Raw genomic sequence first — 13,884 nt, forward strand, 5'->3', positions numbered from 1 at the left:
TTCAGACTGGTGAGGTACCTTTTTTTCTTTTTTTTTCCGAGATCTCCATTTGTGTTACTTTAGTGGCACAATTATCATCATTACTGGAGAAAATGAAACCCAGACTTCTCCTTTTGAATTCTGCGCTCCAACTGTGGGGCCGATGACGTCAGTGTTGTGTGATGCATAATTATTCCTTGTTGATAAGCATGTAACAACGCCAAAGCCACTGGTGTGGAAATTAGAAGCTGCCATTGTCACTTGCTTTCTTTTTTTGCATACTTTCAGTGCTTTTGCACAATGTAGTTTTCACAGAACATATGTACGAGGTGTGTTCAAAAAGAAACCGAACTTTTGAAATAGCGCGCCAACCGGCAGAGGGAGCGTGCTGCGGCTACTGAGCGCATGTAGCAGCAGGTTTAGACAACAAATTGCCATTTGCCGCATTTCGCTCTGACCGTTAGTTGGCGAGCTACAGCCGCTAAGTGAGCACATGAACAAGCTGTTCTTCGGATTAGTACCAAAGTGACAATGAAGGAATTGGAAGACCAGCGCGCGCGCGCGCGTGCGTGCGTGTGTGCATGTGTGTGTGTGTGTGTAGTTCTGCTACAAACTTGGGAAAACTTTCACAGAGACATATCAGTTGCTTAGCCAAGCATACGGGGAGGACTGTATGAGTCGCACGCAGTGCTACGATTGGTTCAAGCGTTTTGAAGACGGAAGAATGTCGGTCGGTGACGATACCAAGCCTGGACGACCATCCACAGATGATGACCACGTCGAGAGAATTCGAACTGTGATTCGTGGAAATCATCGTTTGACTATTCGAGAATTCGTTGACAAAGTGGGTATCAGCGTAGGATCATGTCATGAAATTTTGAGTGACAAACTTGGGATGCGTCGTGTCAGTGCAAAATTCATGCCACGTTTGTTGACTGACGAACAGAAGCAGACCCGTGTTGAAATCAGCCAGGAACTGCTCGTCACTGCCAATGACGATGAAAACTTTCTTGATGATAACAGGCGATGAGACATGGGTTTATGGCTATGATGTTGAAACGAAAGTGGAGTCATAACAGTGGGTGGCCAAAGGTTCTCATCCAAAAAAAGCACGCATGAGTTGGTCAAAAATGAAGATGAAGTTGGTTGTGTTTTTTGACTGCAAAGGCATCCATCAGGAATTTGTGCCACATGGTCAGACGGTAAACAAGGAAGTTTACCAGGGAGTGTTAGCATGTTTGCGAGATTCTGTGCGCAGTAAGAGGCCTGAATTGTGGGAAAATCAGGCTTGGATGTTGCATCATGACAATGCCCTGGCTCACGCGTCACTCCTTGTCCGCTGCTACTTAGCGAAACACCACACTCCTGTTGTGCCCCACCCACCATATTCTCCGGACCTAGCCCCCCCCAGCAGCTGAAAACCACCTCGAAAGGACGCCGTTTCCAAACTGCAGAGAAGATCCAGGACAATGCGAGAAGACACCTGCGCGACATTCCAGAAAGTGCGTTCCAGGAGGCTTTCCAAAAATGGAAGAAAAGATGGGCAAGTGCATTGCCAGTAGAGGGGACTACTCTGAAGGGGACAGCACTTAAAATGTTGTACCATAAGCAGTAAAGGTGTTATAGCAAAAGTTCGGTTTCTTTTTGAACACACCTCGTATGTGGCCTTCTCAGTGAAAACATCAATTTAGTCTTAAAAGGCAGGGTAAGGAACATTCAAATTTAGCTATGTAAACTATGCAAGTCACCACTGCCTAAACTAAATTGAAACATTGAGAGAATAAATGGGAGAGAGGTTAACCAGGGCTGTTCCAAGACTACCATTCTACAAGAATGGTCAATATGACAGTTACATTGGGCTTTCTTTAATTTTTTTTTTCAATTACAGAAATGAACCTGTTAGTATTTCATGCAAAAGGACAAATACACATCCACACACCAGTAGTGCAAATTCACACTGCCCTTTGCATGCACAGAGTTATGGGGATATATATGATATGCTTGATGCATCCTGGTGATGTGCTGGATACTAAGCACATGTTACCCTTCAATGACACATCCAACTCAAAAAAAAAAAAAAATTAACGAGGGTTGCCTTTGAAGTGTAGTGATCAGTGACTAACTCTAGTAGTGGATGTACCCAAGTTCCCTTTAAGGTATCGTCAGGTTATGCATGATTATTACAGTTGGAAAGAGGAAGATATGTGCACAACGCCTCACAAGGTATGAGAAAATGGCTTGCTTATTTCAGCTGCATCAAAGGCTACATTTTCAGACCCAACATTGCAGTGGCTCTAGTCAGGAGTAGGCATATGAAAAAGATGTTCGTGCACAGTTATACAGTGAAACCTCATTAAACCGTAGTTGGCCATAGCTCAGAAAAAGTATGTACTGAACGGTAGTAGTACTCCTTAAACGAAACAGTGTGAGATTGCCCACTTAACTGTCAAAAAAGGAACTAGAAGAGAGTGCAATGAAAGGGCAAAAAACATGCAGTATTTATTCACTCCGCGCAACAAAAGCCTGTTATTTTTGTTTGATGCCGTGGCGGCCTAGCAGCGACGACAGTGGTGCTGCACTCTTAATTTCGGAGTCCATAGCTGGTGCTTGTTGCGTAAAGAGCCCAAGGGATAGCGCTTGTCAAGTAAGCCATCATCATCAGCGTGAACAAGCCATGCATGTTCTAATCTCTGAGGCTTGTTGTTCTGCCACGCCACCCGATGGGGACGACCTACAGCCGTGATTGCGCAATGAAAAGTGGAAATGCTACGTGTTAGTAGCCGATACGTACGCAATAAGCTGGTACAATTTATGCAGATACAAAACGCATTATATTCAATGGCCGCTGAGTCGGAAGTTTGACTTCACTACTTTTAAAACGAAACTACTGTTTAAGCGGGTACAGTTTAACAAGGTTTTTCTGTACTCGCATGAACAGTGCTTTTTCTGGGTTGCAGCATTGTTGCAGATTAGATGCAGACAGGAGTGACATTCTTAATAGAAATAACGACTCACACTCGCTGCACCGCAAACCCATATAGCCAGCGCTGCACTGGCATTGACCGGTGATGTGGTTGCAGGGACGGCCATTGTTGTGCATGCACTCTGGACACACCTCCGAGCAGTTCTGGCCATAGTAGCCAGCTGGGCATGCTGCAATAAGCCAGAAGGCATGACAAGAAGTTATTTGAATGTCTGTATTAGTCACAAACACAGTGCAAACATGGCCAGTTAGTGGTAAGTGTCACACAATGACATCTATCTATCCAGTCTGCAGAAGTGGCATAGTAGGCGACCCCACATCTGTTCAAAGAACTTTTTGAGGTTGTTCTGGCATGCACATAATGCTTGGCACATGCATCTTCTTTGACTGAATTCCAAATTAGTTACAGTCTCCGCAGTTGAGAATTGAAACCCCCCATATATACACAGTACTTTAGTTAAATATCAGGGCACCTTATGTGGCCTGCTCCATCTTACAGCCTCAGCTACTCACAATAGCTAATCACAGCTATTCCACATATGCTACAGATATCTATGCTAAAATTTATACAAAATGAATGACGCTCAGTGGCTTAACTTGCTCCCTGCAGCATTGTAGAAGATTTATAAAATTGACCTGTGTTTTTCAATGACCTGCAGACATAGTTCTGTTCAATTGGACACTAAGCCTCAGTAAGCGTTTAATTTGTAGACTATTCATTTAGCTTTTCTATTGCCTGCCGTTTTTCACTGCATAGAATATCCCAGATAAATGGAAGTTTGAACGGAAGCAGCAACTTGCATCAGCACATGTCCCATTTGTAAAAATAGGCATCAGCAGACTGCAGTTACCCTTTCCATTTTCTCAGTGGTGTTTAGTCCATATATATAATGTCACTTTTGGCCTCTCAATGGAGAAAACTTGGAAAAGGAAAGGGAAAAGCAACATAAATGCATGTGCTTTTCCACTAAGGTGCACAGTGGCTGTACAATAAACATTAGAAGTTGGGATTGGGTCAAAGTCCTTTGGAATGTAGAGGCAAATGTCATCTGCGAAATCACCAGGTCCCTAAAATTACTAGAGCGAGAGAGATAAAAAAAAGAAGAAAAGAGCGAAGGCTTTATTGGAGATGTCTAATGTAAGAACACCACACTACTCTTCAATCGTCTTGAACAGCCATTCGGCACCGTAAATTAACCTGCCATAAAGAAAGAATGCATTAGCTGGTATGGAATGCTATGAATATTTATTGTGTGCAGCAATGCGCCAGCTCACACGAATGGGCTAGTTTATGTATGACCCAAATTAATAACGAAACTTGTTTATGAGATCTTGGCCCCTAATGCAACAACAAGCTCTTGCCCACATGTTTGAATACACACATACAAAAGAATATCTGTGGCCAGCATCTTGTGACAGTAAGGCAAGATGTACCAGTAAGCATGCAGAGAATGCAGAAGACGGCTCACGTTCGCTGCAGTCCTTGCCCATCCATCCCCGCTCACAGACGCAAACGCCAGTCTCTGGATTGCAAGAAGAGTTGTTCTTGCAGTCGCAGGTGTTCTCGCATGAGGCACCCCACTGGCCACGGGGGCACTGACTTTCACAGGACACTCCTGCAGGCAGATCACAGTTTGCACAAGTTCAATTAAGCTTCCAGTTTTCCACCCTTTATTTTCTTTGCAGTTACAATCCATTACATTACAATTTATGAAAAATCAGCAAATAGTCATGGCAGATTGATCTTCTTACACAAAGACACGTTTTGCCTCATGAGAACATGTCATGAGATAATCATGCTGAATAAATTAACAGGAAACATTAAAGAAAAGTTGAATTCTGGGATTTTACATGCCAAAACGACAATATAATTTTGAGGCATGCCGCAGTTCTCCGGATTAAGTTCGTCTACTTGGGGTTCTTTAATGTGCACCTAAATCTAAGTATACGTGAGCATTTTTGCATTTTGCCCCCATCAATATGTGGTAAAAATAAGTTTTAAACTTCAACTAGTGACATAGGATATGCAATTTTCAACACAAAGCACAACTCACACCTATATTCCAGGATGCTGCCCCACTTAACGTTCCACCTCGACTCATGAACGTAGACAGCAGTGCCACCGCTCGACTGAAGCTGTGTCCAATTTAAGAACATACTGACACAGAGCCACGAACAGCAGCACTGGTGGATGGTGTGTTGTGCCACAGGGCACAACCAAACCACACAGACCTCTTTATTGCACAGTGTGGCTGTGTCAACTCTTACCATCTGCCATCATCTGCCGACTCTTATCATCTGCCACTAAGGTTTTCACAGTGATATCAACTTCCTAAAATGCTGTACTTTTCTCTGCCAAGAACTGCTACACAATAGAAGCACATTCCTGTACATTCTAGTTTGAATACTTTGCCACCTGATATTGGCACTAGTGCTGCTTTTTCATATATCCATTCCGGTATTCTGCTAAAACAGTAACGCTAAACTGTTTCATCATCAGCACCATCATCATCAGCCTATATTTATGTTCACTGCAGGACGAAGGCCTCTCCCTGTGATCTCCAATTACCCCTGTCTTGTGCTAGCTGATTCCAACTTGCACCTGCAAATTTTCTAACTTGATCACCCCACCTAGTTTAGCACTGGCATTTTAGCCAGTGCTAAACCTCAGCTCTGCTAAAGTCAGAGCTGAAGGCTGAAGTGCACACTTCCCATGCAAATTAGCTTGAAGAAAAAAAGGAGGTGTGACCGCTGCTGGTGTTTCCTAGTAGTGTGAATGCAAAATAGTAGGATGACTTCTCTCAAGACAACTGTCTTCACATCCATTTCTATCTCAAAATGGCAAAGATGATGAAAAGTAGATGATGCACAAATGCTGAGCGAATGTGGTTGGCAATGACAAAAACCAGTTGGGCTCACCTTTAATGCCAGGAGCACAGATGCACTTGCCAGTGATGTAATCACATCCTAAGGAGTGCTCCCAATAGCACTTGCATTTATTTTCGCACTTCAGTCCATATTTCCCATGCTGGTGACCAGGCCATGTAAAGCAAAAGAATAGCAAGTATGGAAACACGGGACTATGCGACATCCACTTAATATATAGAATGTTAGCACATGGAATACATACTTTCAAGGACATACATATACCTCGCAACCTATACTATACTATACAGCACTTGTCTTTCGTCATTCTTGCTGTCCCTTTGTCTATGTATGGCTATAAGCCAAATTTGCTATACTTATTCATTTCTAATTCGTTCCTAATTGTATGGCACCCAGTGCCAAGTGTCCGGGTGCCAAGTGTAATGCATATGGTGCTGAAGAAACTTTAAAACACCTTCCATGTGACCAACGACCCAACACACAAAGATGAGAGGCTTGGCCTTCGGACAGCTTTAAGAAAATTATATGATAGGCCCTCTACATAAGAGAAAATCTCGGGACCGTGACCTCATGTGTCTGCAATGTGCAAAGCCACGAAATCACTGTTGCATTTCTCCATATGGACCAGCCTATATGGCCCCTTGTGGCAGTGAACAATGAATACCGTATTTACTCGCATAATGAACGCACCCCAACTTTCCCAATCAATAAGTGCATTTACTTTTTCTTTTCCTCACGTAACGATCACACCCCAAACTTGCTGTCCTGAAGCAGGAAACACACAATACAATTCAGTGTTCAATATGGCATCCAACGCGCTGGAATGGCAGTCAGATCTCGGGCATTTTGTCATGTTGTAGCGCCGGATCGGGCGCCTGGCATGTGACAAAAGTAGGAGACACACGGTACCATTCAGCATCCAATATGGTGTATAATGTGCCTGAACCGAGGCGTCTTTTCGTGCCATAGCGCCAGATTAGACGCCTGCGCACGCCAGGCATTCAATCCGGCACTACGGAACGACAACACAGCATAACTCCTCGGATCTGACTGCCGCTCCAGCGCATCGGACCCCGTATCGAACGTAAAATTGTACTGTGTGTCTCCTACTTTTTAGAGGTGGCCATAAAAAAAAAATATCTGAAAGTTTTGCCTTGCATAGTGAATGCACCCTCCAACTTTGCATGAATTTTACGGGAGAAAAAGTAGTCATCATGCGTGCAATTACGGTACTTTAATGCATACCTCAATCTTCAAGCAATCAATCTTTATTTTTGCCTTATGCATGAAATGTACAGTGAAAATAGGTGGCAGAAAAAAAAGCTTGACCAAGCTCCTGCCACCCAAACAGCAGCATTCTTCTCATCTTTCAGTCCCCTTTCCCTTATTTCCAGTGCTGGGAAGCCAATCAGGCTCTGCATGGTTAACTGCCCTGCCTTTTCATTATCAATTCTCTCTCCCTCAATACGGTGTTTGTACTACCGACATCAAATGAAACACAAACAGCGGAGCATGTGGCTGAAGCATAGTTGAAGATACATAGAGCGCCGTCTAGTCATAACAATTGGCAGGCATGCACATCTGGTTTGACTGCACTGGCTCTGATGCCTACCATAAGAGCCAGCCTAGCCAGCCAGCCTAGTCAGAGCCAGCCTATCTTTGCCATTGCCATTACAGGATGGAGACCATGGATGCCAACTGAACGAGTTCTTGCATAGCACGATGACAAGGGTACACCACTTTTAGTCTGATGATTACAAAAGCACATTTAAATCAGAAGTTATTTTACATGCTAAGTGGCAACAAGTTGTGTCACATGCCCTTGGCATTCCAGAGCATTGTATGCGCTGCAAGATGAACTAGAAAAGTGGTTAGTCTAGGCATGGGCCACAATTCCATTTGTGATTGATGAGGAGTCTCCTGATCAATGCAGGCTACCAAAACGCACTGTGGACCATACAAAGGATGATAATAGACTGTGATAAAGTGTTGTCCAAAAGTGATGAAGACGGACACTACGTGAATAAATTTCCATTCTGTGAATGAAAAGCGTGCAGGTCTAGTCTTCTCCTTATACAAGAATCAGAGGCATGTTACATTTTTCTTGATAAAATATCGGGTGCACATTCGATTTCTGTGATGTCAATTATATATTAGTTTTCTGCTTTGAAACCATAAAAAGTGGGTGCGCATTTTATTCAGGGGCGTTTTATAAAGGAGGCAAATACTGCCGATGAATCAGCGGTGTGTTTTGGTACTTTTTCTGTCTCTTGTTTCATTCGACCCGCAAGATAATACAACCAATTTCGTTGGTCACACCACAGTCGAAGAAGTCGACCGTATACAGGGTGGTATGTCCGAAAAGTAATGTCAGTGAGTCGAATAAAAAGAAGTTATTGATCAGATCAGTACAACACATTAAAAGGTTTCAAAATAAGCTCCTCCTGCGTCGATAAATCGCTTCCAGTGAGATTTCCAGGCATCGATGGCATCACGTCACGTGAGGCCTCCTCCGGAATATCCTTTAGAGCCTTGGTGGAAGCCTCTTTGACTTTGTAAACTGTTCCAAAATGATGTACTTTCATGGGAGTTTTCAAGCACCACTGGTAGAAGAAGTTCTGACAAACAATTATCCCCAAAGGCCGTCTTTATCATAGGAAATATTTCCACTGTGGACTTGCCGAGTTTCACACAAATCTTGAAGGCAATCCTTTGTTCCAACAAGCACTGCATTGCGGCTTGCACGGGAAATAAAAACGAGATTCGCGGAGAAGCCTGTCCTTACTCTCCAGATAGTAGCAGATGATAGAGCAACCACGTGTGCGTAAGCTAACTTCCCCCTCCACCAATCTCAACCGGTCCTAGCGCGCTGCGACGTATAGTCACTTCACAATATAATCACTGATATTACTTTTCGGAAAAACCCTATACATGTCGTTAGTGTTGCGCATGCTCTTATTGCTGCGCCATATAATTCCATTCAATAAATAGACTGAATTACAGCTTCCCAAGCTATTCCTCGACCTCTTACTGAGCATCATGCAACCAACAGTTCAAGAAACTTTGCACCAAAGCAGAAATCTGCCCATTACCCAAAGTTCCAGAAGACTTTAAAATGTCAGATTTCCTATTTTACTTTATTTCCTATTTTTACAGTTCATCTCTCATTGCAAATTCTACAGCACCGAAAACCACTTCTGGATTGTCCAAGAGCCACTTGTGGATTGCTAAACCTCGATTGATTTTATCAGTGTATAAGACTTGTGAACTATAATTTTAACAACCCTAGTAGCTCTGATGTGTCTACTACTCCCACTACTTGACTATGTCTATGTTCTGGCCCTATTGAAATGTGATAACTATCACAGGGAATACCCGTAAACCAAACTTGACCACATTTACTGCCAGAACACCACAACTGCTAAGCCACTGTGGCAGGAACTCGGGTCTTGGAACAGAGTGCATTTAGATAGAAAGGTCAACTGCTCACATCGCATTTGGACTCGCAGAACTCCCCAAGGTATCCTGGTGAGCAGGTGCACTCTCCGGTGACTGGATTGCAGGCTGCCCCGTTCTTGCATTTGCATTTGCTCTGGCAGTTGAGGCCATAGGTGCCCACAGAACACAGTTCATTGCATCTCGACTTGGCATAGCCTGAAGGAAGACATGGAGGGCAGCATGTAAGAACAATAATAACAAAAGGCACAGTGGGTAGTATATATATGTAAGTGTGCCGACAATAAAATGAAGAGAGCAGAAGTCATTTAAATGCCTGAAACTACAACATGAACAACACAGTGACCAGTTTTGACTGAAGCTCGGTGTGTGTCACCGTGATACAGTGGAACCTCGTTGATGCGATTCCACCTAATACGTTTTTTGGCATGACATGTGTTTTTTTTTTTCCTGGATAACGCTCCATAGGAGCAATGTATTTTCATGCAGTTGATATGATCGTGTTTTCACCTGAAATTGGATGATACGACTGCAAAATGGTATTTCTGAAACTCGTAGGTTTATATTCAAGTATACTAGATTAAATTACATTCCAACAAGCCACGAACAATGTGTTAAGGGCCTGCGACACTAGCGGAAAAACGCGCGCCACAAAAGCTGCCGTGAAGCAGGTTTTTCGTGTCGTGGGAGGGACCGGTCCTGGACCGATTTAAATTTCCGCACGCCCCGGTGGCAAATGAGCCACGAGCGAAGCAGACGAAGGAGAGCTGCCCCTTCAGCGACGTATGCGTGGGAAACTTGTGTCATGCGGACCTGCCCGACCGCTATTTTTGCACTCGTAGTATCGTCTGCTCGTGTCAGCTTTCACTCACGCTTGTTTTGGTTGGCTTTTCAAGCGAGATATTCATGCGGTCACGTGACTGAATGAAGTGCCCTGCCCTCGTCTGCCAGTCGTATCGCTTGTTGTGCCATGCTGCTCTACGGTGTTCCTTCGTTTCGGAATTCTTGGCCTAGTGGTGCTGTGACCTCCGTCGCTATGTCAAGGAAGCGCAAGGCGCTGACTTTGAAAGAAAAGCTTGATATCGTCTGCAAGTTCGAAGAAAATCCTAAGAAGAAGCTTGTGGATCTGGCAAGCGAACTTGGTTTGCCGGTTTCAACACTGAACGCCGTCATCGGCAAGCGTGAAGAGGTTTGTGAAGGGATTGGCAAGCGTGAAGAGTTGAGTGAAGAAATGGCAGCTTCATTTAACTTTCAAAAGAACTTGTTTACGGATTTTGAAAAAAAAAATAAAAAGAAAGTTCGGCGAAAAACTGACGAACTATTTTAAAGTTACTCAATAAAAGTGTTGGCTGCGGTTCGTGTGATGTCAAGTGATGCTGCTCCGCATAACACGTGTTATGTGGAGCAGTGTCACTCGACGCCACAGGAAGCTTTGCTAGTGAGTTTGTCACCAAGTAAGCCTGTTTTCTTATGTTTTGGGGCTTGCTTAGGATGATACGATTTTTGGATGATACATTTTATTTTCTGGTTACTGCGAAGATCGTATAAACGAGGTTCCACTGTATTTGATTTTAAGTGAACCAATAGGAACAACTTCATTTGCAAAATGGCACCCCTTTCAATATAGGCTGCTGTCACATATTGCATTATATTAAACATAGCAAAACACAGAAAAAGTAGGAGGTGAGCATGAAGGATATGGTGTGCACATTCAAATATGCAAGCACGAAACTGAAATTAAGAGTAACAAACGGGCATATCATAACAATAAAAGGCAAGAAATGATTTTTAATCTGCATTTTGCAACATGTTCTAGCTCTCCATGATGAGGACAGGCTGAGGGCAGTGTGAGGACAAAGATGAGCTTTAAGTTTTGCCTAGCGGTAGCCAGTGCAATAGACTACACTTATTTTGTTTGGGTATAGTGTGATGCTAGAACCTGGAACAGTAAAAGCCATCTAACCATGCTGCAGAGATAATATCGGAGGTCTATACCTGGCGGACACTGACAAAGGCCGTTGACATGCGAACAGATTCCATTGTTCTCGCAGCTGCAGTTCTGGGAGCAGTTGGTTCCAAACTTGCCTGGGGGACAACGCTCACTACAGCTGCAATGTAAAGAGGAATGCAACACTTTATCAAAACATCCCAGAGTGGAGTCACAAGATTAAAAAAGCAAGCAGTGTTGTTATACGGGTTCCGCAGGTTTTGATAGGTTAATTTTTAATAGGGGCCTGTTTATTATAAATTGTTGATGGAGTTTACAATCTCAAAACATCACGAAGGTTACGAGAGACACCATAGTAGGAAGCACACCAAAGAGAAACACTCCAGTCAGCTCATCAGACACAGTATTCTTTCAAAACACAATTTTTGTTAATTTCATGGTAAGAGATTGGTTGTTACGAGAGAAAAAAGTAAAGGCCGAACCACCATTTTTTGAGAATTTTTCAATTCATACATCATGTGACATAAAGACGTGAAGAATTTCGACACATTTTCTTGCATCCTCGAAACTTGCTTAGCTCAGCCCCTGTCTCCTTTAGTATTCAATGTAGCCCACCTTTATCGATAAAAAATTTAAGTATCACCGAACAGCCACCATCAAAATCCATGGCGTCACGGCAAACTGGTGCAGAAACTGCAAAAGCATTGCCATTAGTTGAATTTTTACCTCTTTTTTTTATTTATCAAGCCTCCTGTCACGGTAAGCGTTTTTTTTTTTTTTTTAGTATTGTACAGAAGTTATTTAGGTAGCAATACACCTTAACTTTTTTCTTTTTTTTTGAGTACCTTTAACGTGCTCCCAAAGCACGGTACAAGACGAACATTTGTGCATTCAATTTTCATGAAACGTGACTGTGCCGACTGAGAATGTAACTTGCAGAGTCATTCTCAGCAGCGAACTTCCCTGGCCATTGTACCAACATGGGTCATTCATTGTAAAAAAACAAGCATCCATCTCATCCTATTAGATGTGACGAGACACTGCTATTGCGACTTCAGTGCATTTCGCCATACGTAGAGAAGTGACAGACGGCTCTCACTTGGGGCCAATGAAGCCTGGTTCACAGACGCACGTGCCGTCGACAGGGTCGCAGGTGCCATCATTTTCGCAGCTGCATGTGAGGGAGCACTCTGGCCCATAGAAGAGCGGCATGCATGGCCGGGAGCAGGTTTCTCCATTCCAGCCTGGCTTGCACTTGCAGTGACCAGTCCACGGGTGGCACCTGTTTGCAATAGACACACCAGAAAGGCGGATGTGCATGAGAAGTGAAAATATGTTCGTCATGACGAAATGGGCTCATTTGTTCCGATACTGAGGCGATGTGAAGGAGTTCAGAGGGCACCGTGTTTACTCAAATGTAAGCAGACACTGTTTTTAAAATTTGATGTACAGAAGTTGAGGTTTGGCTTGGATTCTAGGGTCCGGGTTGACTGCGACCAATACACACTTAATGTTGCCCCGTGGCCATAATACTCTAGGCATTGTATTGCCGAGATCTGGTGGTGCACAGGCCGATACGGAAAGCCATGATTGCAGCCTATGGGTTGGCCATTTTGTTAGAGGATAGCATCCTGTTATTCTAAGCCGCCATGTTTGCATGCATCGAGCTTACTGACCTTGCAAAACGCTCATGTTCATGATGCCACTGCACCACGGCTTACAATAATAAAGTCAGATTTTTTCTGCTAGCAGAAGCTAGCAGAAAAAAATATCAAGCCTCTAAGCTCAGCACGAGCTCCATTTCGATATGTAATACGTACCAATGTTGGAAACAAAGAAAAGAAAGGCCAATGATGTCAATCAAGTCGCCGACATAATGTTGCATGTGGTAATACGAGTGTCGAAAACCATGATAAAATGTACATTCTTTTCACAGCTGAATGCCTTTTTCTTTTTTTCATTCAGTTACAATCGAGTAAGTTTTTTTTAAACTTTACTACCTACCTTCCGAATTTTTGGGAGGTCAGCCTAGAATTGAGTAAATATGGTAAACCAGTGCCCAGAGGCCTTAAAGGGACACTAAAGGCAAATATTAAGTCAACGCAGACTGTTAAAATACCATTATAGAAACCTGGCAGCATTTGTTTCGTGCCCAGAAAAGACTTAGTTTAAGAGAAAATCACGTCCGAGGTGTGCTCATACCTTTAGGGCAATTCAAATCATCCACGTATGAATGGGGTGTGGCGACATTGCATACACCATCACCGCCCTTTACTGCCATCGGTGACATAAAACGGCACCTGACTGACGGCGCTATGGTTTTTTGACAACAAAACGCAAGTGCACAGCTGGCCATGGAGAAACCGAGCTGAGACAGTGTTGGATTCGCCGCAGCAGCTGCTCTTGGTCAACTCGCGTGAACCGTTCAGGCACAGCGCGACATCACATGGATGTGGCATTCTCAGCTACTTGCAGTTTGTGCAAGTTTCGTGAGCCAGCAAAACCAGCGCAGCACTATCTGATAACTAATGAAACGCGAAAGCGTGGGGGGCACAGCGTTGAGAGAGAGAGAGAGAAACTTTAATGAATAAAATGAAATTTTAGGTCCCGTGGTTGGGGCCCCTAGTCCAGG

The 13,884-nt window shown here is 43.6% G+C and overlaps 1 protein-coding gene across 4 annotated transcripts in view; it reads right to left on the bottom strand.

Moving 5' to 3' along the window:
* Nucleotides 1-13,884, bottom strand: part of LOC119455859 (protein draper-like) — a 224,578-nt gene that overhangs the window by 12,715 nt on the left and 197,979 nt on the right. For 3 of the 4 annotated variants that reach the window (XM_049669377.1, XM_037717373.2, XM_037717371.2), the window contains 6 exons: nt 12,352-12,534; nt 11,300-11,412; nt 9,339-9,502; nt 5,882-5,990; nt 4,432-4,578; nt 2,995-3,132 (listed from right to left, as the gene is read on the bottom strand). In XM_049669377.1, the coding sequence (XP_049525334.1) occupies nt 2,995-3,132; nt 4,432-4,578; nt 5,882-5,990; nt 9,339-9,502; nt 11,300-11,412; nt 12,352-12,534 (854 nt within the window). The remainder of the gene's footprint in view (nt 1-2,994; nt 3,133-4,431; nt 4,579-5,881; nt 5,991-9,338; nt 9,503-11,299; nt 11,413-12,351; nt 12,535-13,884) is intronic. The other variant, XM_037717374.2, reaches the window with a different exon arrangement.

This window comes from Dermacentor silvarum, chromosome 6 (genome assembly GCF_013339745.2).
Source record: "Dermacentor silvarum isolate Dsil-2018 chromosome 6, BIME_Dsil_1.4, whole genome shotgun sequence".
Classification (NCBI taxonomy): Eukaryota; Metazoa; Arthropoda; class Arachnida; order Ixodida; family Ixodidae; genus Dermacentor; species Dermacentor silvarum.